The 23297-nt window shown below is 38.1% G+C and overlaps 1 protein-coding gene across 3 annotated transcripts in view; it reads right to left on the reverse strand.

Moving 5' to 3' along the window:
- The window catches only part of sdk1b (sidekick cell adhesion molecule 1b), a gene marked incomplete at its 5' end in the record, with an annotated part of 213756 nt that overhangs the window by 18620 nt on the left and 171839 nt on the right, over positions 1–23297 (reverse strand). For all 3 annotated transcript variants that reach the window (XM_079615867.1, XM_079615866.1, XM_079615868.1), the window contains 10 exons: positions 724–825; positions 1241–1297; positions 3699–3831; positions 4733–4803; positions 5301–5404; positions 8306–8507; positions 9624–9818; positions 16741–16839; positions 18674–18863; positions 21069–21184. In XM_079615867.1, coding sequence (XP_079471993.1) covers positions 724–825; positions 1241–1297; positions 3699–3831; positions 4733–4803; positions 5301–5404; positions 8306–8507; positions 9624–9818; positions 16741–16839; positions 18674–18863; positions 21069–21184 — 1269 coding nt within the window. The remainder of the gene's footprint in view (positions 1–723; positions 826–1240; positions 1298–3698; positions 3832–4732; positions 4804–5300; positions 5405–8305; positions 8508–9623; positions 9819–16740; positions 16840–18673; positions 18864–21068; positions 21185–23297) is intronic.

Consider the following 23297-nt stretch of genomic DNA (forward strand, 5'->3'; position numbering starts at 1 on the left):
TTAAATTAGCTTTGACATGTGCTGTGATACATGTTAACACACACAAACACATCCTATAGACTGAAAGAAGGTCATATCTACTCTATTTCACTTACATACAGCATTCATGAAAGATCTTGTATATGGGGACCATATAAATAAAGCAATTTCTGCCTACATTTAAACGGAGGTAATACACAGATCCGATATTATACAAATATCTGATGTCGGTTTACCTTCAGTGCAGACATTACTGACTGTTTTATACAAGTACCCCGCCAGGCAGCACATCACTGGCTAAATTGATTTGCGCCGCATAGTGGGAACTGGTCTATGGCGCGTATCAATAGGTCGCGCAAATGGATCCACTCTTGCGTTGTCTAATAGTTTGTGCAGATAATTGGTCCACACTAGGCGATTTAAGTCCCCCTTTTCTTTCCCATACAGCTGATAACCAGATAAAACAGGTTGTGTGACTGAGGAATGATTGCATATAATTTTCATCTCACTCATGTGTGAATGTACTCCTCGTTAACATTACCTGAGCGCTAAGTGCTCAGGCCAGACCAAATATCGAATATAGTGTTTAATTGCAGGTCAGATAATGAGATATCAGATGCATATCAGCGACAACAACTACATTTCAAGAAGCACTTTGTGTTTACCGTGGACTTTTTGCAAGTTTGTGGTTAAAGTTTTAGAACTGAGTCATGGGATTGATCCTAATAAGGCATAAACACATACCTGCTTCTCCCACAAAAACCTCTACAGGTGCACTTGAAGGGCTTTCTCCAACAACATTAAATGCCGTCATGACAATCGTGTATCCTCTGTACTTGCTGAGCTCTGAAAAACATCATTAGAGGAAAGGAAAAATAAGATTCAAAAGCTTAAAAGTGCGAAGAGTGCTAAAGTACTAGTTTAGAGAAGCGCAGAGAAAGACCCAAACATTTATTTTTTAATTTTTTTTATGTAGGCGACGGAAGAGGGACGTGGATATGAGAAGAAGGGTGTGGAAATGAGGCGGAGAACAAAATAGATTTACATTTTTCCCCTTCCTCACAGCAGATCATGACAGGACCAGAGGCTAAACAACAAAGCGTAAAGACTAGGGGAAGTGTTTGTTATGGAGGTAGAGGAGATCAGAGGATAGAACAGGGAGTTTGAAAGCCTTCGGGCTTGAATGTGACTCTGTTAACACTTCAAAGATTACAACTATTGAAACAACTCAGCAATTAAAATAATATCAAAAAATACTTACGCGTTAATTCAAATTCTGTTAATGAAGGGCTGCTCACTGTCTTAAAAGTGCTCTTAGCTGTTTGAGTAGTGAAATAAACCCAGAGAGAGAGAGAGAGAGAGAGAGAGAGAGGAAAAGAGAATAAGAGAGAAATTACACAAGGGACACTGCTTAATATATGCATTTGAGAACAGAAGACAAAACAGTTATCTGAAACGGAAAGTAGCGCAACATTGACAAAACGAATTTATCACATTTGTTTTTACAGTTTTTCTCAGTCGCTTTGGTGCATTTCTTAGATCAAAAGTGCAATTCTTGATACTACTTGTACAAATTCCAAATCATCTAGTCACTTGTGCACATCATTAAAGCAATTTCTTATTCCTTTGAACAAATTGCAATTGCTTTTGTACATATTGCAATTGATAATGTACAAGTGTCACTTTTTTTCCACATTTTCAATTGCTCATGTCATGATGATCAAAATATAGTAGATGGTTCTCTGTTGAATAGTCTTACCCCTCAAAACATCTAGGCATTAGTTCCTTGCATAAGCCATTACATGCAAAATTGTTTGTCTATTTGTCATAAACTCTCAAGCATAGTTTTACACATTTACACAAAACAAATTAAACTGTGTGTTCTGGGATATAGCATATAATGGAGTTGGAATCAAGTGAACCCTCTCACAACTTTGTATACGTGGATGAGGCTGGCTTCAACCTGAGCAAATGCAGAAGGCGGGGTCGGAATATCATCGGTCAAAGAGCTACTGTGGATTTGCCAGGCCAACGGGGAGGAAATATCACCATGTGTGCTGCTATTTCGGAGCATGGTGTCCTAACCCATATCCCCCTTATAGGGCCATACAACACCCAGCATCTACTCAACTTTTTAGAGACTCTCTACAGGGCTGTCATCCCTGATGATGAGAGGGGTCTGTTTATAGAGAGCTGTGAAAAACAAAATCCTGTCCAGTCTCAATAACCCACATACAGTAATATGTAAATAGTACTGTTGAAATTGATATGCCATAGAAGTGCAGCCTTGTGCATTTTCAATACAGTAACTGTCATCCAAACTGTAGCCAAGTTTACATCAGGTAATACTGTCAAAGTATACAGTTACATTGACAACATGCCTAAACATTTTGACGACCTTGTTCGTGAACAATGACTCAATGACTTATCATTCTGATGACACTGACATGATCATTGGCATGAATATTTACTTTTGAGAGATGTACTAAAGATTTTTAGTGACTGACTAGCTTAAGAAACATATCTATTGTATATTGCAGTTTGTACAAATTGTTCTGAGAAATGCACTTATTATTTTGCACATGTTAGGGATGATGTGAAAAATGCACCAAAGCGACTGAGAAAAACTGTATTAGCGTCATCATTATGAAAACAACACATTTCACCTGGAAACAAAAAAATATATAATTCAAACCAATCATTTCAGTTTGAGTACAAAATTCAAGCAGTGAATAGGAGAGAGAGAGAGAGAGAGAGAGAGAGAGAGAGAGAGAGAGAGAGACACTATCAAAAGATAGAAAGAAAGACAGACAGACAGACAGACAGATAGATAGATAAGACAGACAGATAGATAGAATGACAGACAGATAGACAGACAGACAAACAGACAGATAGATAGAATGACAGACAGATAAATAGATAGATAGAATGACAGACAGACAGATAGATAGAATGACAGACAGACAGATAGATAGACAATAGATAGATAGAATGACAGACAGACAGACAGATAGAATGACAGACAGATAGACAGACAGATAGATAGATAGACAGACAGACAGACAGACAGACAGACAGACAGACAGATAGATAGATAGATAGAATGACAGACAGACAGATAGACAGATCGATAGATAGAATGACAGACAGACAGACAGACAGACAGACAGACAGATAGATAGATAGAATGACAGATAGACAGATAGATAGACAGACAAGATATATAGATAGATGACAGACAGACAGACAGATAGATAGATAGAATGACAGACAGACAGACAGACAGACAGACAGATATATAGATAGATAGAATGACAGACACAGACAGATAGATAGATAGACAGACAAGATATATAGATAGATGACAGACAGACAGACAGACAGACAGACAGACAGACAGATAGATAGATAGATAGATAGACAGACAGATAGATAGATAGAAAGATAGAATGACAGACAGACAGATAATATAGATAGATAGATAGATAGATAGATAGAATGACAGACAGAAAGATAGATAGATAGATAGATAGATAGATAGATAGATGACAGACAGACCGATAGAAGATCAGACCCATCAATACATAGAATGACAGATAATATAGATAGATAGATAGAATGACAGACAGATAGATAGATAGATAGATGGATAGATAGATAGATAGATAGATAGATAGATAGACAGACAGATACATGGACAGACAGACAAACAGACTAACCTCTGAGCTCAGGACTGATTGTTGATTGGTTGGTTGCTGTCTTTGGCTCGTCTGGGTTGTTCTCACGTGGAAGTTCACGGTAATACACGCGATATCCCACAAGAATCCCATTGACAGTTCCCTCAGCGGGCGGCTGCAGACAGACATATCCCGTTTAGCAAACTGCCATCTAATTACTCTATTTAACTCAGGCTAGGAAATATTCACCTGACTTTTCAGCACATGACCTGTGATGCTACTCAATGAAAGAATGTTGAAGACCGCGTCTATGAAGCCCGCTGCCGGCTAATTAGCAGTTCGAGACGCTGGCAGAAAGTAATTACTGCACAATGCACGTCAGCACAGGAGATAGCACAGATCAACAGAGGACAAGTTAGCAGAGACCGCAGGTCAGTAAAGGCCTGATCTGGTTGTTCTTACTCTGACTCTCTCTAACATGCCTTCTCACTCTCCCATTCTATTATGGACGTGTCTTATTTAGTATGTGATCAGTGTTATAGGCAAAGTTAATTAAGATGGGGTCAAAACAGGCCAGCTTTGTAAATGTATCCGTATGTGTGTGAATAGATTGAGGAGGTACGTGAAATGACTGCTAACTAATTAGAGGGTAAAGAGTAAGGCTAAGAACCTGCTTGCCAAACATAATTAACATTGAGAGGGCCAGCTGAATACTTTGCACACAAGTCTGCTATTAAACGGTGCTGGACAATTTGAACCCCTGAACCTTCAGATAAATGGAAAGACAGGAAAAGTTCTTGTGACACCTACTTGTGCTAAAGCTCTGTTCCAAAACTGCAAATAAAATAAAGGCTGTTCCAGCGTTACACTGCCTCCTAAGATACCTCGTTTAGACAATGTTTTGCCCATAAGGGAATCCCATAATGCATACTTTGCAATAAGGTCAGTGAAAAAGTCATAGCATAGTCATATAGCAAGATTACCGTACAAAAGTTTGGGGTAGGTAATCTAGGTATGTTCTTTTTATGTTTTGAAAGCATTCTCTAGTTTTAGCTCATTGTTTTACAGTGTTTTACCTGCCACTGGACAATCACAGATGTAGTGGTTGAAGGTTTGATGTTCAAAATGACGGGCGCTGCATCAGGGACTAAACAAACACAGACAAACACATTAAATCAATCAATCAATCAATCAATCAATCAATCAATCAATCAATCAATCAATCAATCAATCAATCAATCCATCAATCCATCATCTGTCTGACGTTCTAACCATTTTGTCTGTCTGTCTGTCTGTCTGTCTGTCTGTCTGTCTGTCTGTCTATCTATCTATAATCTGTCTGACGTTCTAACCATTTTGTCTGTCTGTCTGTCTGTCAATCTATGTCTGTCTGTCTGTCTGTCTGTCTGTCTGTCTGTCTGTCTGTCTGTCTGTCTGTCTGTCTGTCTGTCTGTCTGTCTGTCTGTCTGTCTGTCTGTCTGTCTATCTATCTATCTATCTATCTATCTATCTATCTATCTATCGAACAGCTCTCAAAAAATTATGATTCACAATCTATTCAGATTTTCTCACAAATACTCAGATCCAAAAAGCACTCTAAAAAATTATAATTCACTTTGCAGAACACACAGAATCTAGTATTACCGTCCTGCAGAGTGGTAACTGGCTCCGTTTCTTTGCTGAAGGCGCTTTCTCCCACATCATTTGTGGCCATCATTCTAAATTTGTAAGAGGTGTACGGCTTCAGCCTACAAGAAAAGAGATAGATTTCAACACACACACACATACACACACACGGTCATTACCAGCTACCAACATAAACCATAAGTGATACATTTCTAGACTTCTTTTGAGAGAATCAGAGAGAGGAGAACTTACTGTATGTAACCTATCATAGAAAATGCACTCATAAATACAGTCAAAAGAATACATCCCAATCTGTTGAATAGACCGATCTGCTCAACCCATAATGCCCTGCTCAAGTTCTGCTTCAACCTTGAATAAAACTCTTGAGATTTTTATGCTCATCACAAATCATTATTCATTTATCATTCGTTTAATATTAGTCAACTGCACAGATTTGTTATTGCTTTTCAAACTTTGAGAGGACATGGGAAGGTGACACAGGGTTGTGGGTAATGTATATCAAAGTGGGCCATCAGGGAAACTTAGAGTGTGTGTGCATGTGTGTGAAGTGCGCAATTAGGGATTTGAGAATCAGGACTGTGAGGGTGCTTGTGTCGTTCTGAGTGTTTATGTGTGTGTGTTTATAATTAGGGCGTTGAAGACGAGGACTGTTAGTGGCATTTCTGTTTTAATAGCTGGAGGCATTTACTCCTCTGAGAAGGTTGGAACACAAACATCCTCTTGGTTCAAAACACTCGGTTCATGCAATTATGAAGAATGTGTGTGTGTGTGTGAGACAGAGAGAGAAAGAAACAAAGACAAACTGAAGCAAAGCACTGTACCAACATAAAAACTATACTGTAAATAGCAAGCACATATCAATAGAGATCTTTACATTGTCGCATTGGGTTTGAAAATTTCGCAATGTAATATTCAACTCTTAATCAATTCATGAACATTTTGAATTGAACAATTAACAAAACAGAAGAATTTCAACAAAACAGCAGAATGGGAGAGAAAAACCTCCCTGTTGGGGTTTTATTAAGAAAACCTTTTTTTTTTTTTTTTTTGGATTTTAAATATTATTTGGAAGAAAAAAAAGTTTGTAATAATATTTTTAAATATTTATATTTTACTAGAAATTTGCAACATAAGATAGTGAACATAAGATTATTTTTTCAAAATAAATTCAATTAATAATGTTATAACAATACATTTATTATAAACTGCACAAAAATAGAAAAATACTACTTAAATTCAAATTTGAATCAAAATCAGATCATAATTAGCCCTTTTAATAACGTTTTGTTAAAATATCATCAGTTTAATCAAATTATCAGCCAAGAATGAGAAGTTAAAATCACAACATTAGTACTTGTAAAATTAAGTCAAGTGCATTGCAGGATACAGTACCCAGTGCTATGTTTTACATTTTAACAAAAATAGTAGTTAATCCAGCCATTCTCAAATCGCCATAAAGTGCACAGATTGCACTAAGGGTAGTAATTCAAACATATTGTTCGTTTTCCGTGATTGTGATTCCTGTGTTATGCCAGCTCTGCGCCACATTTAAAAAGTCTGCCCAAATGCACTTTTTTTGGTTATACATGCCACTTCAGATTCATCTTCTGTGCCTACTTTGCAGTAATACGATGGCTTATGATGAGTCATTGAATGTCAGAGAAAGGCACATGTGGGTAATTAAACGGACAGGCATGTGGGCTGCGGGTAATCAGGTGGTACTGAATGCAGAAATGCTCCCATGGTTCCACTACAAAATGCGCTGAGAAAGATGGTGTTATAGGGAGGCAATTCCTTCAGCTCACTATATCTTTAGCCTTAATGCAAGTGGACATTTAGAGATGTGATCGAAGGTGACAGCATGAATCAGACAGGTGATGATGAGAAGAAGGAACAGGCAGGGTGAAAGAATATGAGCAGGTATTGCAGTGCGGGAGGACGGAGAGCAGAAAACAGGTTAGTGAGCGGGTGGAGCTGAATGGATGTGTGATTAGACATCAGGCCACCTGATGGTCAGTCTGATTATAATTGCAGTCTCTCTCTCTCTCTCTCTCTGTCCATCGATTTCCCTCTATTTTTATTCTTAATGATGTCTCATCAGTGTCACAGCATGTCCATAATATAAAATGTCTTACATGTTTTGTGTAATGTCATTCGTTTAGATTGAAGAGTTTTGTTTGATTCAGTCCAATTGAGGGTGTTTCATTTTCACCCCTCGTCTCATCCTGACTTTCTAACCCAGTGGCAGTACTGTGGAGTAATGTGATGGTATCAATACCATGGGACTTTGACAAATACCATGGTACTAAATAGGGGCTTTCGCACTGGGTAGTGATAGGAACTAAAATGTAAGCTATACTAGGGCCGTTTTCCTGGTTGCGTTTGCACCACCAGTAGGAACCCGTTCATGGAATAAGAATATGTAAACTGTGGCTGTATTCGAAATCATATATATATATATATAGACTAAAAAAATAAAAAAATTAAAAACCTTGTTACTACCATGGTGTATGTAAAAAAACAAACATGGTACATGCCTGGAAAAAAACGGCAATAAAAATAATGGAATTACTATGGTATAAGTCCAAAAAATTCTGGTACTACAGTAATAAATATATAAAAAAACAATAAAAAACAAATATGGTAGTATTGTGATACATGTCCTGCATAACAAAACAAACCAAAAGTGCTTACATGACATTACCCTTGCAACCATGTCCAAAAAAATTTTTTTGTAACTTTTTTGTTGTGCAACATAAAATATATCCTTGTTGAATTATAATTCAATTATTTGCATATTTCCATGTTTTTTCCATGTTTGCATACTCCAAAATCCAAACAATGCCCTCAAGCGTAACTCCATCCTGGTTATTATAATGTCTCCTGTGCTGTCTGTCAGAGCTAACACACATTTTGCTATAAATAGTGACTGTTCTTGTACCAGCCGTTGGCCGCACAGGCAGTTATGACTAATCAGAGAGAGATATGTGTGCGTGTGTTACCTCTCCACCTCCCAGGAGGTGTTATTATGACCGATGGAGGATGTGTGGGTCTTCCACTGGCCGTCCGGCAGCTCTAATGTCTGCAGAGTGAAGTAGCGCACTGGGGAAGAGCCGTCTCCCCCCGCTGTCCAATGAAGACGAAGCTTATGAGACTCCACCCCTTTCTGAGGCACGGCGAGTCGACGAGGGGGCTGCGGACGCTCTGTGGGACATGTGTAATGAGTCACAGACCCGGCTCGGGGTCAAATGCAGTGAGCACCGAAGGACCACATGCTGTTTTGACAGTATGCTTTATCAGCTTTATGACTAATATTCTACTTGTACAGACTGACTGCAAGAAACATGAGCATTTCAGTGAATTGCACAAGTAGTTTTTAGCTATAGTCACTTCTGATTCGTCACTTTTTATGTAAATGATTCCACAATAAAACAATAACCAAATTGATGACACAACTATGAAATAATATTATATGAAATAATAATCAGAATTTCTTTAACAGTTTATTGAACCAAAATATAATAAAACAATTCTTAAAAAGTTGTTATATGTGATTATGTATTTTGAGTATCTTATTAGATACATCATATACATACAGTAGATACATAGAATGATATAGGAGAACTTGGAGCTCATGTTTGAAGAAAGAAAGGACACTTTTTTGAACTGAGCAAAAATATGTCATTTTCTGGATGACTGAGGAATGTCCAATTAAAAAAGTTCCTCAAAAGCCTGATGTATCATATTTTAACCTATATTTTAACATGATTGTCCTAAAAATGATGTATGGATAATCAAGTAAACCTAAGTTGCTTCAGTTAAATATTCATATTACCATATTACATTTACTCGTACTAAAAGCCCTTTTCCTAAAAAAATTACAGGTGAAACTCGAAATTTTTTAATATCGTGCAAAAGTTCATTTATTTCAGTAATTCAGCTTAAAAGGTGAAACTAATATATTGTATAGACACATTACATGCAAAGTGAGATATTTCAAGCCTTGTTATAATTTTGATAATTATGGCTTACATGAAAACCCCAAATTAAAAATTTTATAACAGTTTTTTATAACAGTTATTTCATAACTGTAAGCCATAATCATCAAAATTATGACAAATAAAGGCTTGAAATATCTCACTCTGCATGTAATGAGTCTATATATTATATTAGTTTCACCTTTTAAGTTGAATTACTGATATAAATGAATTTTTCGACAGAAGGTTCTAGCAAGGTAGTATATTTTAGACAGGTATTTCAACAGTTTCACTCATGTTGATATTTAAGAGACGTTAGAAATTTGAAAGTAGAAAATGGTACCTCTTTTTTCTGTGGTTATGACGATGGCCTCCTCCGGGGGTCCCCAGCCCTGTTGAGTGTGCGCTGTGATTTGGAACACGTACGCCGACTCTGGGATCAATCCCGTCACTGTGAACTGGCGTGCGTTTGACCCCACCTCAACCGTGGTGAACTTGTTGGGATCATTGATATCCAGACGGTAAGAAATCTGATAGCCTGCAGTAAGAAAGACAAAATTGGGTAAAAACTGCTGTAGTACATATTACATGATTTTGATATATAATATGATCATATTATTATATTAACCTTAATATTCAACAATGTTATTGATTTGACTGCACTGATATATTGCAATTAATATATTCCCATTATTATTCAAATATGCAGACACGCAAATAAGAATTAGGGGAAGGTTTTTAATATGGCTTTTTAAATTCCGTTCATCACATAAAACTATCGTATGGCTTTAGAAGACGTGGAATATATCACACACAAATTAAATGAATTATACTTGTATGGTGGTTTAGGGTGTTGCTTGTGTCTTTTTGGAGCTTGACAGCAAACATCCTCATACACTTTCAATGTAGGAAAAAAAACCAGCATCAAAATCCTGGCATAGCCATTCCATACAGCATATTTCAAAACAGCTTGAAACGATTCATCCGACGTTTATCATTACAACGGTCTAAACATATGAGGCGTCACATTTCAGCTAAATACGTAAGGTCATTATACAAGTTTGCAACAGCAGCCTTCCTTCATAAGAGTTAATAACCCTCTCCTAACTGCAGACATGGCTCATTTCCTTTTAATGCAGATGCTAAGACCAAAGTGTCCCGAGAAAGATTTCCAAAGTATGAGAACACGTTTTAACCTGGAAGCGCTTATTACAGTTGAAAGGGTGTTTTTGACATGAGGCGGCGGAGAGATGGAGAGAGTCAAGTTATTTGCAAGTGGGGGAATCTACAGAACGGCCGAGAAAGAGGTTTTTATCTCAGTCACATGGGACGCTTGGTGTTAGCGTGCTCCGTTTGGAGGATTAGCACCATTTTACAGAGCTGAGGATGGTTTTAATTCAATGTTTTTTTCCCCTTTGCCTTGTCTTCTCAGATTCTTATTCGCCTTTTCTTTCCGAACGCACAGCTCGCTAAGATCCTCCTTTATTAAGAGGCCATCGCTAACCCAACTCAAAAAGCCCAGAGGGGCCTATGCAAAATCCTCTGCTTTTCCCGCTTGTTCCTGAGCTCTCTCTTTTGATGGTTTTTCTTTTCTTTTTTCCCTTTTATTTTGTGCTACGCTAGAGGCAGAAATCAACTAGAATACTTTTCTTCTTCTTTTCTTCACTGTCTGAGAGTAGCTTTTGCCCTGGACATGCAGAAAAGGAGGCAAAAGGACAAAAAAAACGGGCAACAATCAACTGTTCAGGCTTTGTATTTTCCCTCATCTATCATGGTAGAGCTGTGACCCATGCCAGGTGGTTCGGTGCTCATTTTTTAATGTCTGGGTTGCCGTGGTGAGAGCAGTAAGCCGTGTAATTGGTCAGATTGTTGCCCCCTCGGTCAGGCGCATTTTATTTGTGCGCCCTGTTACCACAGGAATCACTGATCCCTAACCACAGGACACATCACAGCGGACACTCAACACTATGAGAGAAGGAGAGGAGAGACTATTACAAAAAGAACCATGGTTCTACCACAAATATCATGTTTTTAGGACACGTTCATACCAGTAATATTCTAGTACCTTAAGGCACCATTTAAATATCATGGTGTATGAATGTGGTAGTAAAAAAGCACTGTGGTAAATACGTTTCATATAAGGATGTTTTTTTTTTATATTAAATACAAAAATACAGTAAAAACAGAAATATTGTGAAATATTATTACGATATAAAATAACTGCGTTTTATTTTAATAAATCTTCGATTGCAAATCAGAATTTTCAGCAGCCATTACCTGTCTTCAGTGTCACATGATCCTTCTGAAATCAATCTAATATTCGTAAAAAGGTGCGATATGTTTCTATCTCGGTTACAGATTACAGTATTTTCTAGGCTTGCTATTATTTTTTGTTGTAAATGTATCTGTTGTCCAGCATATTTAGATCCACATTGTTCATAAAATGATAAATAGGGCTATACAAATAGGTCACACTTTAGATTAGGGTCTAATTCTTATTATTAACTATGACTTTTGCCTCAACAAACTCCTAATTACTGCTTATTAATAGTATGGTAGTTGTTAAGTTTAGGTATTGGGTAGGATTATGGGATGTAGAATATGGTCATGTAGAATAAGGCATTAGTATGTGCTTTATAAGTACTCATAAACAGCCAAGATCCTAGTAATATGCATGCTAATAAGCAACTAGTTAATAGTGAGAATTGGACCCTAAAACAAAACTTGTTACCAAAAAATGTAAACTACATTTACAATGTCATCAATGTGTTTATCTACTTTTTGAAGACTAAAAAAGATTAACTTGACTCTCTAAAGTAGCTTCCCCAAAGCTTCCACCACAATCTACACGAGTCTCTGAAAGAGGACACTGATAAGATGAAAGCAGGAATGTCGCGCTGCCGATATCTCATGAATACATGAAGAGCTGCGTACACAGCTGCTGCTTAAACTATATGTTTTTTACAAAAGCAACAAAGAGATTAAAGGTATGCAATTTTTTAAAATGTTAAAATACTTCCTCCTATCCCAGCTTAAAGGATTAGTCCATCATTTACTCATCCTCATATCACTCCAAAACGTTTATGAGTTTCTGTCTGTGGAACGTGAAACATTTTTGAATAATGTACCTTTTGCTTTTTCCACAAAATTACATGAGAGGTACATGATGATTTTAAGGTACAAAAAAGATTCACAAGCACCATAAAAGCACACTGTATTCCACTGAAGTTTTACAGGTTTGACAGAAGTAAATACTTACAGAATATTAAGTGAACTAATTATTTAATATGACAATAAGTAATTCGTATATTGATTTCCCAAAATGTAATAGTGTGAACATCTAGACCAACAGTAGGACCTCGGAGCAAATCAGGCTGTGAAGACGTCATCAAAACGTCTAGTCTCGGTTTTCTTTTCTTTCTTTTGATTTAGTTTCTTTTCAAAGTTTTGATTTGGTTTTCTTTTCAAAGTTAAGTTGACCCATGTCTCAAACTTCTACCTGCCTAAGACACCATGCATTTCATCATCAGCCAGCGCACCATCGCGATTGGCTTCCCTAGACGTCACCAGACCGCACGTGAATCAACGAACCTTGGAAACCCCTTTTAGAGAACGACGACAGATAAGGGAACCCCCTTCAGACGCAATCCAAGAAATGCAAGTAATACCTACAGTTTCAACCTGAACTGGTGCATTATGGGATAGTTCACCCAAAAATCACTAATTGAGTTTTCAATGAGGCTATTATCGCGCCAGGAATAGCCTAATCATAATAGTTCAATAAAGTCTTGTTTGCATTTAATGAGATGTATCTTGTTTTGTGCTTACAAGTTAATGGGCCCTATTTTAACGATCTGAAACAGAAGTAAAAAATGCTAAACGCAAGTAACTTTGTGGGCGGATCCTGGGCGCTGTTGCTATTATACCGGCGGGAAAAATTACTCTTGCACCCGATTCAAATCTAAAATGTGTTGGTCTGAAGTAGCTTCATTATTCATAGGTGTGGTTTGGGCGTAACGTGAAATAAACCAATCAGAGCGTCCTCTCACATTCCCTTTAAGAGCAGGCACGCTTGTTCCATGGCACATTGCTATTATAACGGTGGATTTGCCAGCGCACGCCAGAAGCGGTTCACAGCCGAGGAGACCGATGTTCTCGCCAGGGCCGTAAAAGACTGAGAAGTGACATTGTATGGGGATGATGGGAGAAACCCCCCCAAATAAGTTTCAGTTAAACAGACGTATAATAATTTGGGTAAATGTGTAAGCTAGATTTATGCCTTTTTTTTTCACATCTTCATGGACACAACAATGATTTCCTTCGTGTGTTAATATTTTTCCTTGTAATAATGTATGATTTGCAAAAATTAAAACTGCTGCGTCTGTTTATATTAGAGAATCAAAGTGTATGCGCGTTGTTCACACGCTACATAATGGCCAAGCATGCGCCCTTAAAATAGCATATGACTAACACGCAACACGCCACTGTCTTTAGACTAGGTTTTTACTGGTCAGTGGCGGAATTGTTTTCTCAAACTGCAAAATAGCACCAGGGAACATTTGTGCCGGAACACGCCTCCTCTTTTCGCTGAACCGCGCTTCTGAACCGCTGAACAATTGCGCTGGGTGCAAGATATGGCCCAATGTCTTAAACTGCTGATTTAGTTTCCGTGCTAATACATACTGCACATTAATATAAATTGCAAAGTTGATATTTACAGCCAATCAATTGATTGCTGGACTATTCATTTGAGCTACTGTAAAACAGTGATTCACTGTAACACTGGCCTAAACAATGACACGAGTTTGATGTGATGTGGCTGTCTGTCTATCCAACCAATGGCAGATGAGGCGGTGTTTGGGAACTAGTAATATTTGCAACTCCGTTTGGTGAATCTAGTGGCACTGGAATTACAAACTTCATCTTTAAGTCAATAAATAAATCAATGCAAAGGTGAGACAGAGATAAAATATGAGAGATATAACAGAGAACAAGAGAAAGAGTGTGATGAATAAAAGAGAATGATAATGTGTGAGAGAGATACTGACAAAAAGAGAGAGAGAGAGAGAAAGAAAGAGATATTAAATGCGAGAGCAAAAAGAGACACCAGAGAGAGACCTCGGCTCATTCCACCGATCAATATTTGCCAACAGGCTCTCGCTTTCAATACGTTATCACTGAAACTCATTTAGGAGCTATATAAAACAACAACAACTACAGATTATGATGCATGACATGTTTAGCATAAAATATATGTTTGTATTGTTTTGCAATAAACTCACGCACACGCACACGCACACACGCACACACGCACACACACACACACACACACACACACACACACACACACACACACACACACACACACACACACACACGCATCCAAGATTTTGGGCCCTATCTTGCACCCAGCGCAATTGACTTTGAACACCGACGCATGTATCATTCCTATTTTGCACCCGCGCACACCGGACTTTTCCCTCCACAGATGCACGTCGGTAAATTAGGAAATGAACTTGCGCTCGCGGGGGAGGTTCAGCGCAAAGAGGAGACGTGTTCCGGCGCAAAACTTCCATGGTGCTATTTTCCAGTTTTAGAAAGCAATTGCGCCACAGACCAGGAAAAAAACAGTCTAAAGACAGTGGCGCGTTGCGCGTTAGTGATATGGTATTTTAAGGGCGCGTGCTTGGCCATAATGTTAACGCGCATCCACTTTGATTCTCTAATATAAAAAGATGCAGCAGTTTTCATTTTTGCAAATCATACATTATTACAAGGAAAAATATTAACACACGAGGGAAATCATTGTTGTGTCCGTGAAGATGTGAAAAAGATCTATCTAGATTAAAAAAAATAAAAAAAATCTAGATTAGGCTACACATTTACTACCCAAATTATACGCCTGTTTAACCGAAGCTAATTTGGGTGGGGTTCTCCCATCATCCCCAATGTCACTTCTCTGTGTTTTACGGCCCTGACGAGAACGTCGGTTTCCTCGGCTGTGAACCGCTCCTGGCGTGCGCTGGCAAATCCGCCGTTATAATAGCGATCCGCCACGGAACAAGCACGCCGGCTCTTAAAGGGAATGTGAGAGGACGCTCTGATTGGTTTATTTCACGTTACGCCCAAACCACACCTATGAATAATGAAGCTACTTCAGACCAACCCCTTTTAGATTTGCGTCGGGCGCAAGAGTCATTTATCGCGCTGGGAAAATAGCAACAGCGCCGGGATCCGCCCACAAAGTTACTTGCGCTTTGACACTTGCGTTTCAGATCGTCAAAATAGGGCCCTTTGACTTTTTTAATGTTTTTGGAAGTAAATCCTTCAGAAACCATTCTAATACAGTATATTGATTTGGGGTGTAAGATATATTTCTTATTATTATTAATGTTATAAAAAATCGTATGTATGACTGCAGAACACTTGGAATATAGCACGTGGCATATGGACCACTTATATGATACTTTAATGACGCTATCATTTTTTATTATTCTTCAAAATTATTATTCTTTATTATTCTTCAAAAATAAAAATAAATATAGTCATCAGGTGAGTAAATGATAACAGAGTTTTTACTTTCTAGGTGATCTACTCCCATCAATAAGAAAGATTTTATGCAGTGCACTGATGACGATTTGATCTGATTCTTTTCTTAATCATTTTATAGGTTTTCTATCTGAAATCCCTCCAAGATCTCTTAAAGGCATCAACGCCTCATTCACACCATACAGCCAGACGTTCAGTAATTGAAAATCAACACAGAAGACTGGAAGACCCATTGAAAGTAATGTGTGAAAGTCACATTATCAGCGTATCCTCACGTATGAAATATATCACAAAGATCTGGGAGGATAAAATGAGCGCTGGAACACTGACAGCTCTGCTCTGATTGAAGATTTTTGGTTTATATCGCTCAATCCTACAGGGAACTCTGTGAGCGAGTGTGTGTAGAAAACAGACAGAAGGCAAGAGATCATCCGAGGTAAAGAGGCTTCACATTTCTATCACTATTAAGGGATTATATGATCCATCATGGGTGGTTAAGTGTCCATAATCCAGTCATCTATAGCTGCGCATCAGTACGTCCCGTAGTCTTGATAACGGCAAAACTGAGGCGGTTTAATCTCAATACACGGTTGAAATCCCAATACACAAAATCTCATGACACGCGCAGATACAAACTGACTTAAATGCAATACACAGCATGTCCTTGCAACAATACAATTTCAAATGGCTCAGGGCGCAATGGAAACAAAAGTACCTTCTTTAAGGTCTTAAACGTCATTTTTACACGAGACGAAATTACATTCTTGTAACCTTTGCAAAGATAGAAGTACTTCTATAGCTTTATATAAAAACAACAGAGCAGTGATGATATCCTACATTCCACAGAAGTCCTCATTTATATAGCTGGGTAAATGTGTGTGGCTGGGTGTGTAACGTTTATGTTCTCTTACCCATAATGATACCGTTTGGCTCCGAGGGAGGTTGCCAGACAACCCTGACAGACGTGAGACGCACTTCTGGAAACACCAACCTGACAGGCGGACCAGGAACTGGAGAGAAGAGAGGGAGGGAGGGAGGGTGAGAGAGGATACACAGTCCGACATGGTATTTAAAACAGATTACTGCAGTCCACACACTGATTTCTGCAAACGTAGAACATATTTCAAACACTTCCAAAACCTGTTTGTGGGACCGAGCTTTTATCTCGTCCACGATAAATATGACATTTTAATCTCTTAACACACACATACAAAGCCTCACTGTAAACTTCTAATTCCATAAATCCATAAATATAAATATTAGTGATTCATAATCCCTCATCAAACACATTTAACTCTGCCAGTGGACACTAGGCCAACAGCGCTGGTAATCCACTACTTCTGATGTGTGTGTGTGTGTGTGTGTGTGTGTGAGTCAGTGTGTGTAGAGAATAATCACATAGACATTCCAGTATCTGGTATCCCTGGTCTCCCCGTACATTTCCGAATGAATGTTGCTCCATTGAGCCGATTAAGAAAAATGACAGAAAGAGGGCATTTGTCATTCCGCTGGCAAGACTCCACAGTTCACATATGAACACACTCACTCATTTCAAAGGGGAAGATGGCAGCGCTTACTTCCCCGTGCTGGGGATATATGAATGCAAACATGCGAGTATATATTTCTGAGAGAAGCTTCCCGAAGGAAATTTTATTGCTCAGAGGTTGCTCTATTATAGCTCAGGAGATTTAATGAGGTTCTCACTTGGTTGAATCTCATGAAAACTGTCAAGTAATGCCTGTGCCATATTTTCTACACCAGATTTAAAAGAATCCAGATTATTTTTTCCCCCCATTAGCTTCATGATAACTAAGCACATCTGCCTCCATAATTTTACAAACATATCTCATTACTGCCATGTGAAAAGCATTTTAGTAATAATTTCACAGTACATTTGTAAAACACAATTATAGTAATATTTATTGTATATACAAAATAATATTTAATTCACAAAATGTATCATTTTTAATCGTACTGAGTATTTGCTTAAAACTTAATTATAAGTAAAATGAATAATAAATAATTACAACATAATATTTATATAAATATAATCAAAATAATTATAGTAGTTGAATATTGAATAATGTAAATTATTATTTTTTCATAAAAAATGAATTGCTTTACTGTATTACAATTACATTTTTCTAATGGCTAATTACAGAACTGAGAAGGCTTTTAAATGGGCCATAAAATGAATGCGCCCATATAGCTTGGAATCTCTGACTTTTATTTGCCGACTTTTTCACATGCAAGCACAGTTTTAGGCTCTGATGAGAAACAGGAGATGGACTTGAGAATACCGGGGTCTTTTTTCTCAGAAGAAATGTCTGAAATGTAGTCACCGTTTAATGTCATTGCTGTCTGGGAGCAAATTGAGGTTTCATTAGTGATTTTTCTTTTGTATGTGTGAGTGAGAGTTTGGTTCAGACAGGTGACTCAAGCGATACAGTGATGCAAGATGAGGTTTCATGCAGTGGGGACACCAGGAGACCAGGCGAGTGTGTGAGCGAATATGCATTTGTGTCTGTGTCTAGAGCCACGTGGGAGGTAATGCCAGTCTGAATGCCGGGCACAGCTGGAATCCACCAGAGCATGAAGCAAGACATAACTTAGAGCTACCATTATGAATGTGTGTGCGTGTGTACTGGTGTGTGAGTGTGTGAAGGAACATCTGCTAAATGGGTAGCTTTCACTCAAAGTCTAATTTTGACCCAATGCGTGTGCGAACATTTATTTTAGCTTTTATTATGCATGTACGATTTGTCATAACCAGTGGGAACATCTGAAGAATTAGATGATGCATGTTGCTCAGTGGGCGATGCATTGATTTTATTGGTTGCTTACCATCATCCTTGGTTCTCTCAACTGTGGGGGGGAGGCTGGGTGGTCCGTCTCCGACACGTGTAAGTGCGAGCACCTGGACCTCATACACGATGAACTTCCCAAGGTTCCTTAAAAGAAGCAAGTGAGTCTGGTTCCCGTTCACCAGCTGGACCTGGGGAGCCCGCTCAGAATCTTTTTCTCTGTATAATACCTAGAGATAAAGGGAAATATAGGTCACACAGAAACAGTTTTGATGTGCTATAAAGTGTTGGAACATCCTAACATCAACAACAACCGTATAGTGTGTAGCAGTGCTTGCTAATTACTATTACTAATGCTAAAGGTTAGGGATTTTGGAGGATAAAATAGATCAGAATATCATAGAGACGTACTGTAGAGATGAACCAGAGCCCGTCTACGGAGAGCCTGGCCACTCCCTATTAAGTCCTATTGTACCGAATTTTGGTGGTAGTTCCACCAGAGTTCCACTGGGGGCGATCGCCAGAGTGCAAAATGAATAGGAGTCTATGGAGCTAGACGGCTAAATTTGTGTCTTTCACCCGATTGCCGTTGAGAAATCTCAGATTTGATTGTAGGTTTTGCAAGTTCAACATGGGTTATAGGTCGAAAGTTGAATGAACGAGTACTTGTGTCCTTTCGATTTCTTACAGGTTGAGTTGTTGTTGCCCATAACACGCTAGCATTCTGCTAATGAACGCTGATTGGTCAGTGAAGGACTTATTACGACCAGAGATACCGCTTGATGGCGTCGTGGCATCCGAAGCGGGACCAGAATGTCTTCACTCGTCCTGTGAGCGCCCTCATATGGAACCAGAGTGGAACTGCAACCAGTTCAGAAGCCGGACGTTTACTGAGAGTGGAAGTACTCCCCTTATTAGACATTCTCTGGATGAACTCTTTTGACTTGGGTCAGTAGGTAACCACATAGAAACCGCCCACAAAACCTTAGCATCGCGTCAACGACTTTTGCATGTTAACCATCACTGTTTCTTCAGATATCAGTTCCAGTTTTGCCTAACTTGAGTCTTGACTTCAGAAGAGATCAATAATTAATTGTGTTATTTCATTTCCCCCCACTTTTTACAGCCTAAGCATTTTATCAATTGGCTTCTTCCGACAGTGTGTAAAAGGAAAAACTGTTTCAGCAATTTCATGATCTTGCATCATGTCACTCTACACAGCCTAAGCAGAAATTTGACAAAGCCTTATTCAAGCAACAGCAGCGCACATGGGTTTCAATAGCTTAACAGAGTTTATAGATGTGTTCAAAATGAACTCAATGTGAACTATGTTCGGCTGAATATGTGCATTAAAGCATGAGGAAGAACTTTTGTAGATATGCGTATAAGCAGCTCTTTGTGGTATAAAGTGCCTTTGGCGGATGATACAAACATTAGATGTGTAGAAGTGTACTCCATATACTTTTTTTAGCTATGGTGCATCAGAGTTGCTTCTGAGTGGTTCTGCTATGTGGATGTTAGGGTATTCTGGTTGGTTTCCTACTTTCCCAGATCAAAAGAGCCTAGGAACCTACATGGGGATATGGCTCAGTTGCCTCCTTCAAAGAAAGCCCATGGGATTTTTTTGCACATTTTAAGACTTAACACTTAAAAGTCTCAATGAAATGGAAGTAGCGACCGATCTTTTATTCCATACTGTAAAATACATCCGAGTGTAACGGATTATCTGAAAAAATGTAGGACGGGGACTTGGCACTATCCTATTGGTTGTTGATTGGATGGAAGCAAATCATACGTCATCAGAGAGAAGTGTGTCGTTTCGCCAAAAGATCAAGTTATGACATTTTGATTAAACATTACAAGGTCAAAATGATTTGGAAAATGAAAGTATACATGGATGAATCATTTACAATAAGATCTATAACATGCATAGATCTCATTTCTCATTTCATTAAGGGATAATTCACCCAAAAATCACAATTCTCATTTAGATAAAGATGTCATGTTGTTTTAAGCCTGTGTTCTTCTGGAGAACATAAAACAAGATATTTCAATGACATTTTCAACAACAAAAATATATATATTTTGAATACATTCTTCAATCTTCTAGTCTTACTTGTCTACACTATTTTGGACCCCATTGCCTTTCACTGTCGAAAATAAACAGCCATTTTTTAAAATACCTTTGTGTTCCACAGGAGAAAGAAAGTAATATAGGTTTGGGGTGAGTAAATTAAGACAGAATTTAAATTGTTGGGTGAACTTTAATAATAATTGATGGCCTGAACAAGCAATTTAAAATGATTCCAGTCAGACGTCTCCATATACAGTACAAATTCACCCTGCTGCAGAGTTTCGGCAGACAGAACTCTCCAGTTAAGTCTGTGGGGGATTTTAAGGGTCTCAAAGCATTCCCTTTGATATAGTAACCGTACCTTGTAACCAAGGATGTGTCCATTCTTCTGGTGCTCAGGGACTAAACCCCAGGTGACCAATACACTCGTGGAGCTCATTGCTTCAGTGGTCACATTTTCTGGGGCGCCAGAGGGAACTGAAAACACACCCATATAAAAAGCCATTTTATAGTAAAGCAAAAACCAACTCAAGACTGTGTTACAGTGATTTTACAACACTTAAAGGCTGCTTTTCCTCATATTAGAACAACAATATGATAAAAAAAAGACACCAATAGTGACATTTATCATTAATAATAGGAATAAACAATTCTAGCAAGTAATACAGTTCATTAGCCTAAGGCCCATGTCTCAATAGCCGACTCAAAACAATTCATTTTGGTCAGGGTTTCGCATTTACTGACTATTTCTGCTGAAATCTCACACTCTTCTATTGAAGTCTGTCACATTCACAGATTAAAAACAGGAGAGGACTGACAGCTTAAACAACAGCCTCTGACTTTTCCCTCTGATTCCCTGTCATGTGAAGCTCAGTGATATAAGAACAGGAGAACTGGAGAGCATAAACACTTGTAATGGACTGATTTAAGATACAATCCGAAGCGTTACCCTGTGAATTTGTGTAATGTGTATTTGTTCCTTCAGGGCTTGCCGGCATATGTACATGCACAGCTTCAGTGAGAAAAAAGACAAGGCACTTTCTTATTCTGTTAGAGTAGAACTGCAGAAAAATGTGTGTTTGCAACTTTCGCATCTGCTGAGGAAAATTATCCAAGGAAGTGTGTCGGTTCCTCAGTGTAAGAAGGATTTCAAAAGTGTGACATTCTAGGACTGGAAAAGTCTTGAAAATGTATAAAATCTTCAAAGGTTATTAAAAAAGTTGTGGAAATTTCTATAGTCAATGGATTATTTTTTTCTAGGTACACTACTGTTCAAAAAGCGAAATAAACCTAAAATTCTCAGGACAGCAGCATGTGTCCAAATTTTTATCTTAACCGTTCTATTTCATCATATACGATCTGTAAACAGGGCTTTAAGTGTAAAATACCGAACTTGTCCTTTAATGTTTTTGAAATAAGTCTCTTATGTTCATCAAGGCTGCATCTATATGATCAACAATGAGGTAAAAAGAGCAATATTATATATATTTTTTTATTTTAATATATTTTAAAATGTAATTTATTTCTGTAATGGTGAAGTTGATTTTCAGCATCATTACTCTAGTCTTCAGTGTCATGATACTTCAGAAATCACTCTAATATGCTGCTTTGATAATGAAGATTGTTTTTTTATTAACCATTAATTCTGATCAATGTAATGCCTTGCTGGATAAAAGTATTAATTTCTTAAAAACAAAACAAAAAAAACATACTGACCCCCTTACTTTTGAACAGTAGTGTATGCACAGTTCTAAAGCATTTCTTCCACGAGAAATTACTCTTTATGAGCGTGACCTCTATAACATGATGTTTTAGAATGCATTTTGAGTCACAAGCAACAGAAAAAGTAATGGGCAATCCGATATTTGAAACCAGTAAGTGGCCACTGCCAAGGACACGAGTGCCCGTCCCACCGTCAGCTGCCTCTGATCATTTCAAACTTCTGGATGTTGAGTTGTCAGGATCATTATAATGTACTCAACCCGATGTCATCCAAGATGCCCATGTCTTTCTTTCTTCAGTCGAAAAGAAATTAAGGTTTTTGATGAAAACATTCCAGGATTTTTTGCCACTTCAATGGCAACCATCTTTCCCAATGTTCAAAAGAAGGTTCAAATGTCTGTCTCAATGCAGCTTCACAGTCTTATCAGGGTCTTATCTAGCAAAACGATTGGTAATAAAAATAAAATAAAAAAAGTATATACTTTTTAACCACAATAGTTCGTCTTGTGCTGGTCTGCGACACGCCACGTATTACGTCATCACGTTAAAAATTACACCGGACGATTTTGAAGTTGGAGGAGAAAAAGAGTTTTTCGCCCTTCCCTACTTTTTTGAACTGGAGTACACAGACAAATAACTTAGATAGATGACGTGAACGTGACCTTTCCAACGTGATGACGTAATGCGTGGCGTCTCGCAGACCAGCACAAGAATTGTGGTTGAAAAGTATATACATTTGATTTTTTTTTTTTAAATGACAGATCGTTTCACTATATAAGACCCTTATTTCTCAACTGGGATCGTGTAGAGACTTTGAAGCTGCATTGAGACGGACATTTGAACCTTCTTTTGAACATTGGGATAGATG

The sequence above is a fragment of the Phoxinus phoxinus genome (genome assembly GCF_949152265.1).
Source record: "Phoxinus phoxinus genome assembly, chromosome: 6".
Taxonomy (NCBI): Eukaryota; Metazoa; Chordata; class Actinopteri; order Cypriniformes; family Leuciscidae; genus Phoxinus; species Phoxinus phoxinus.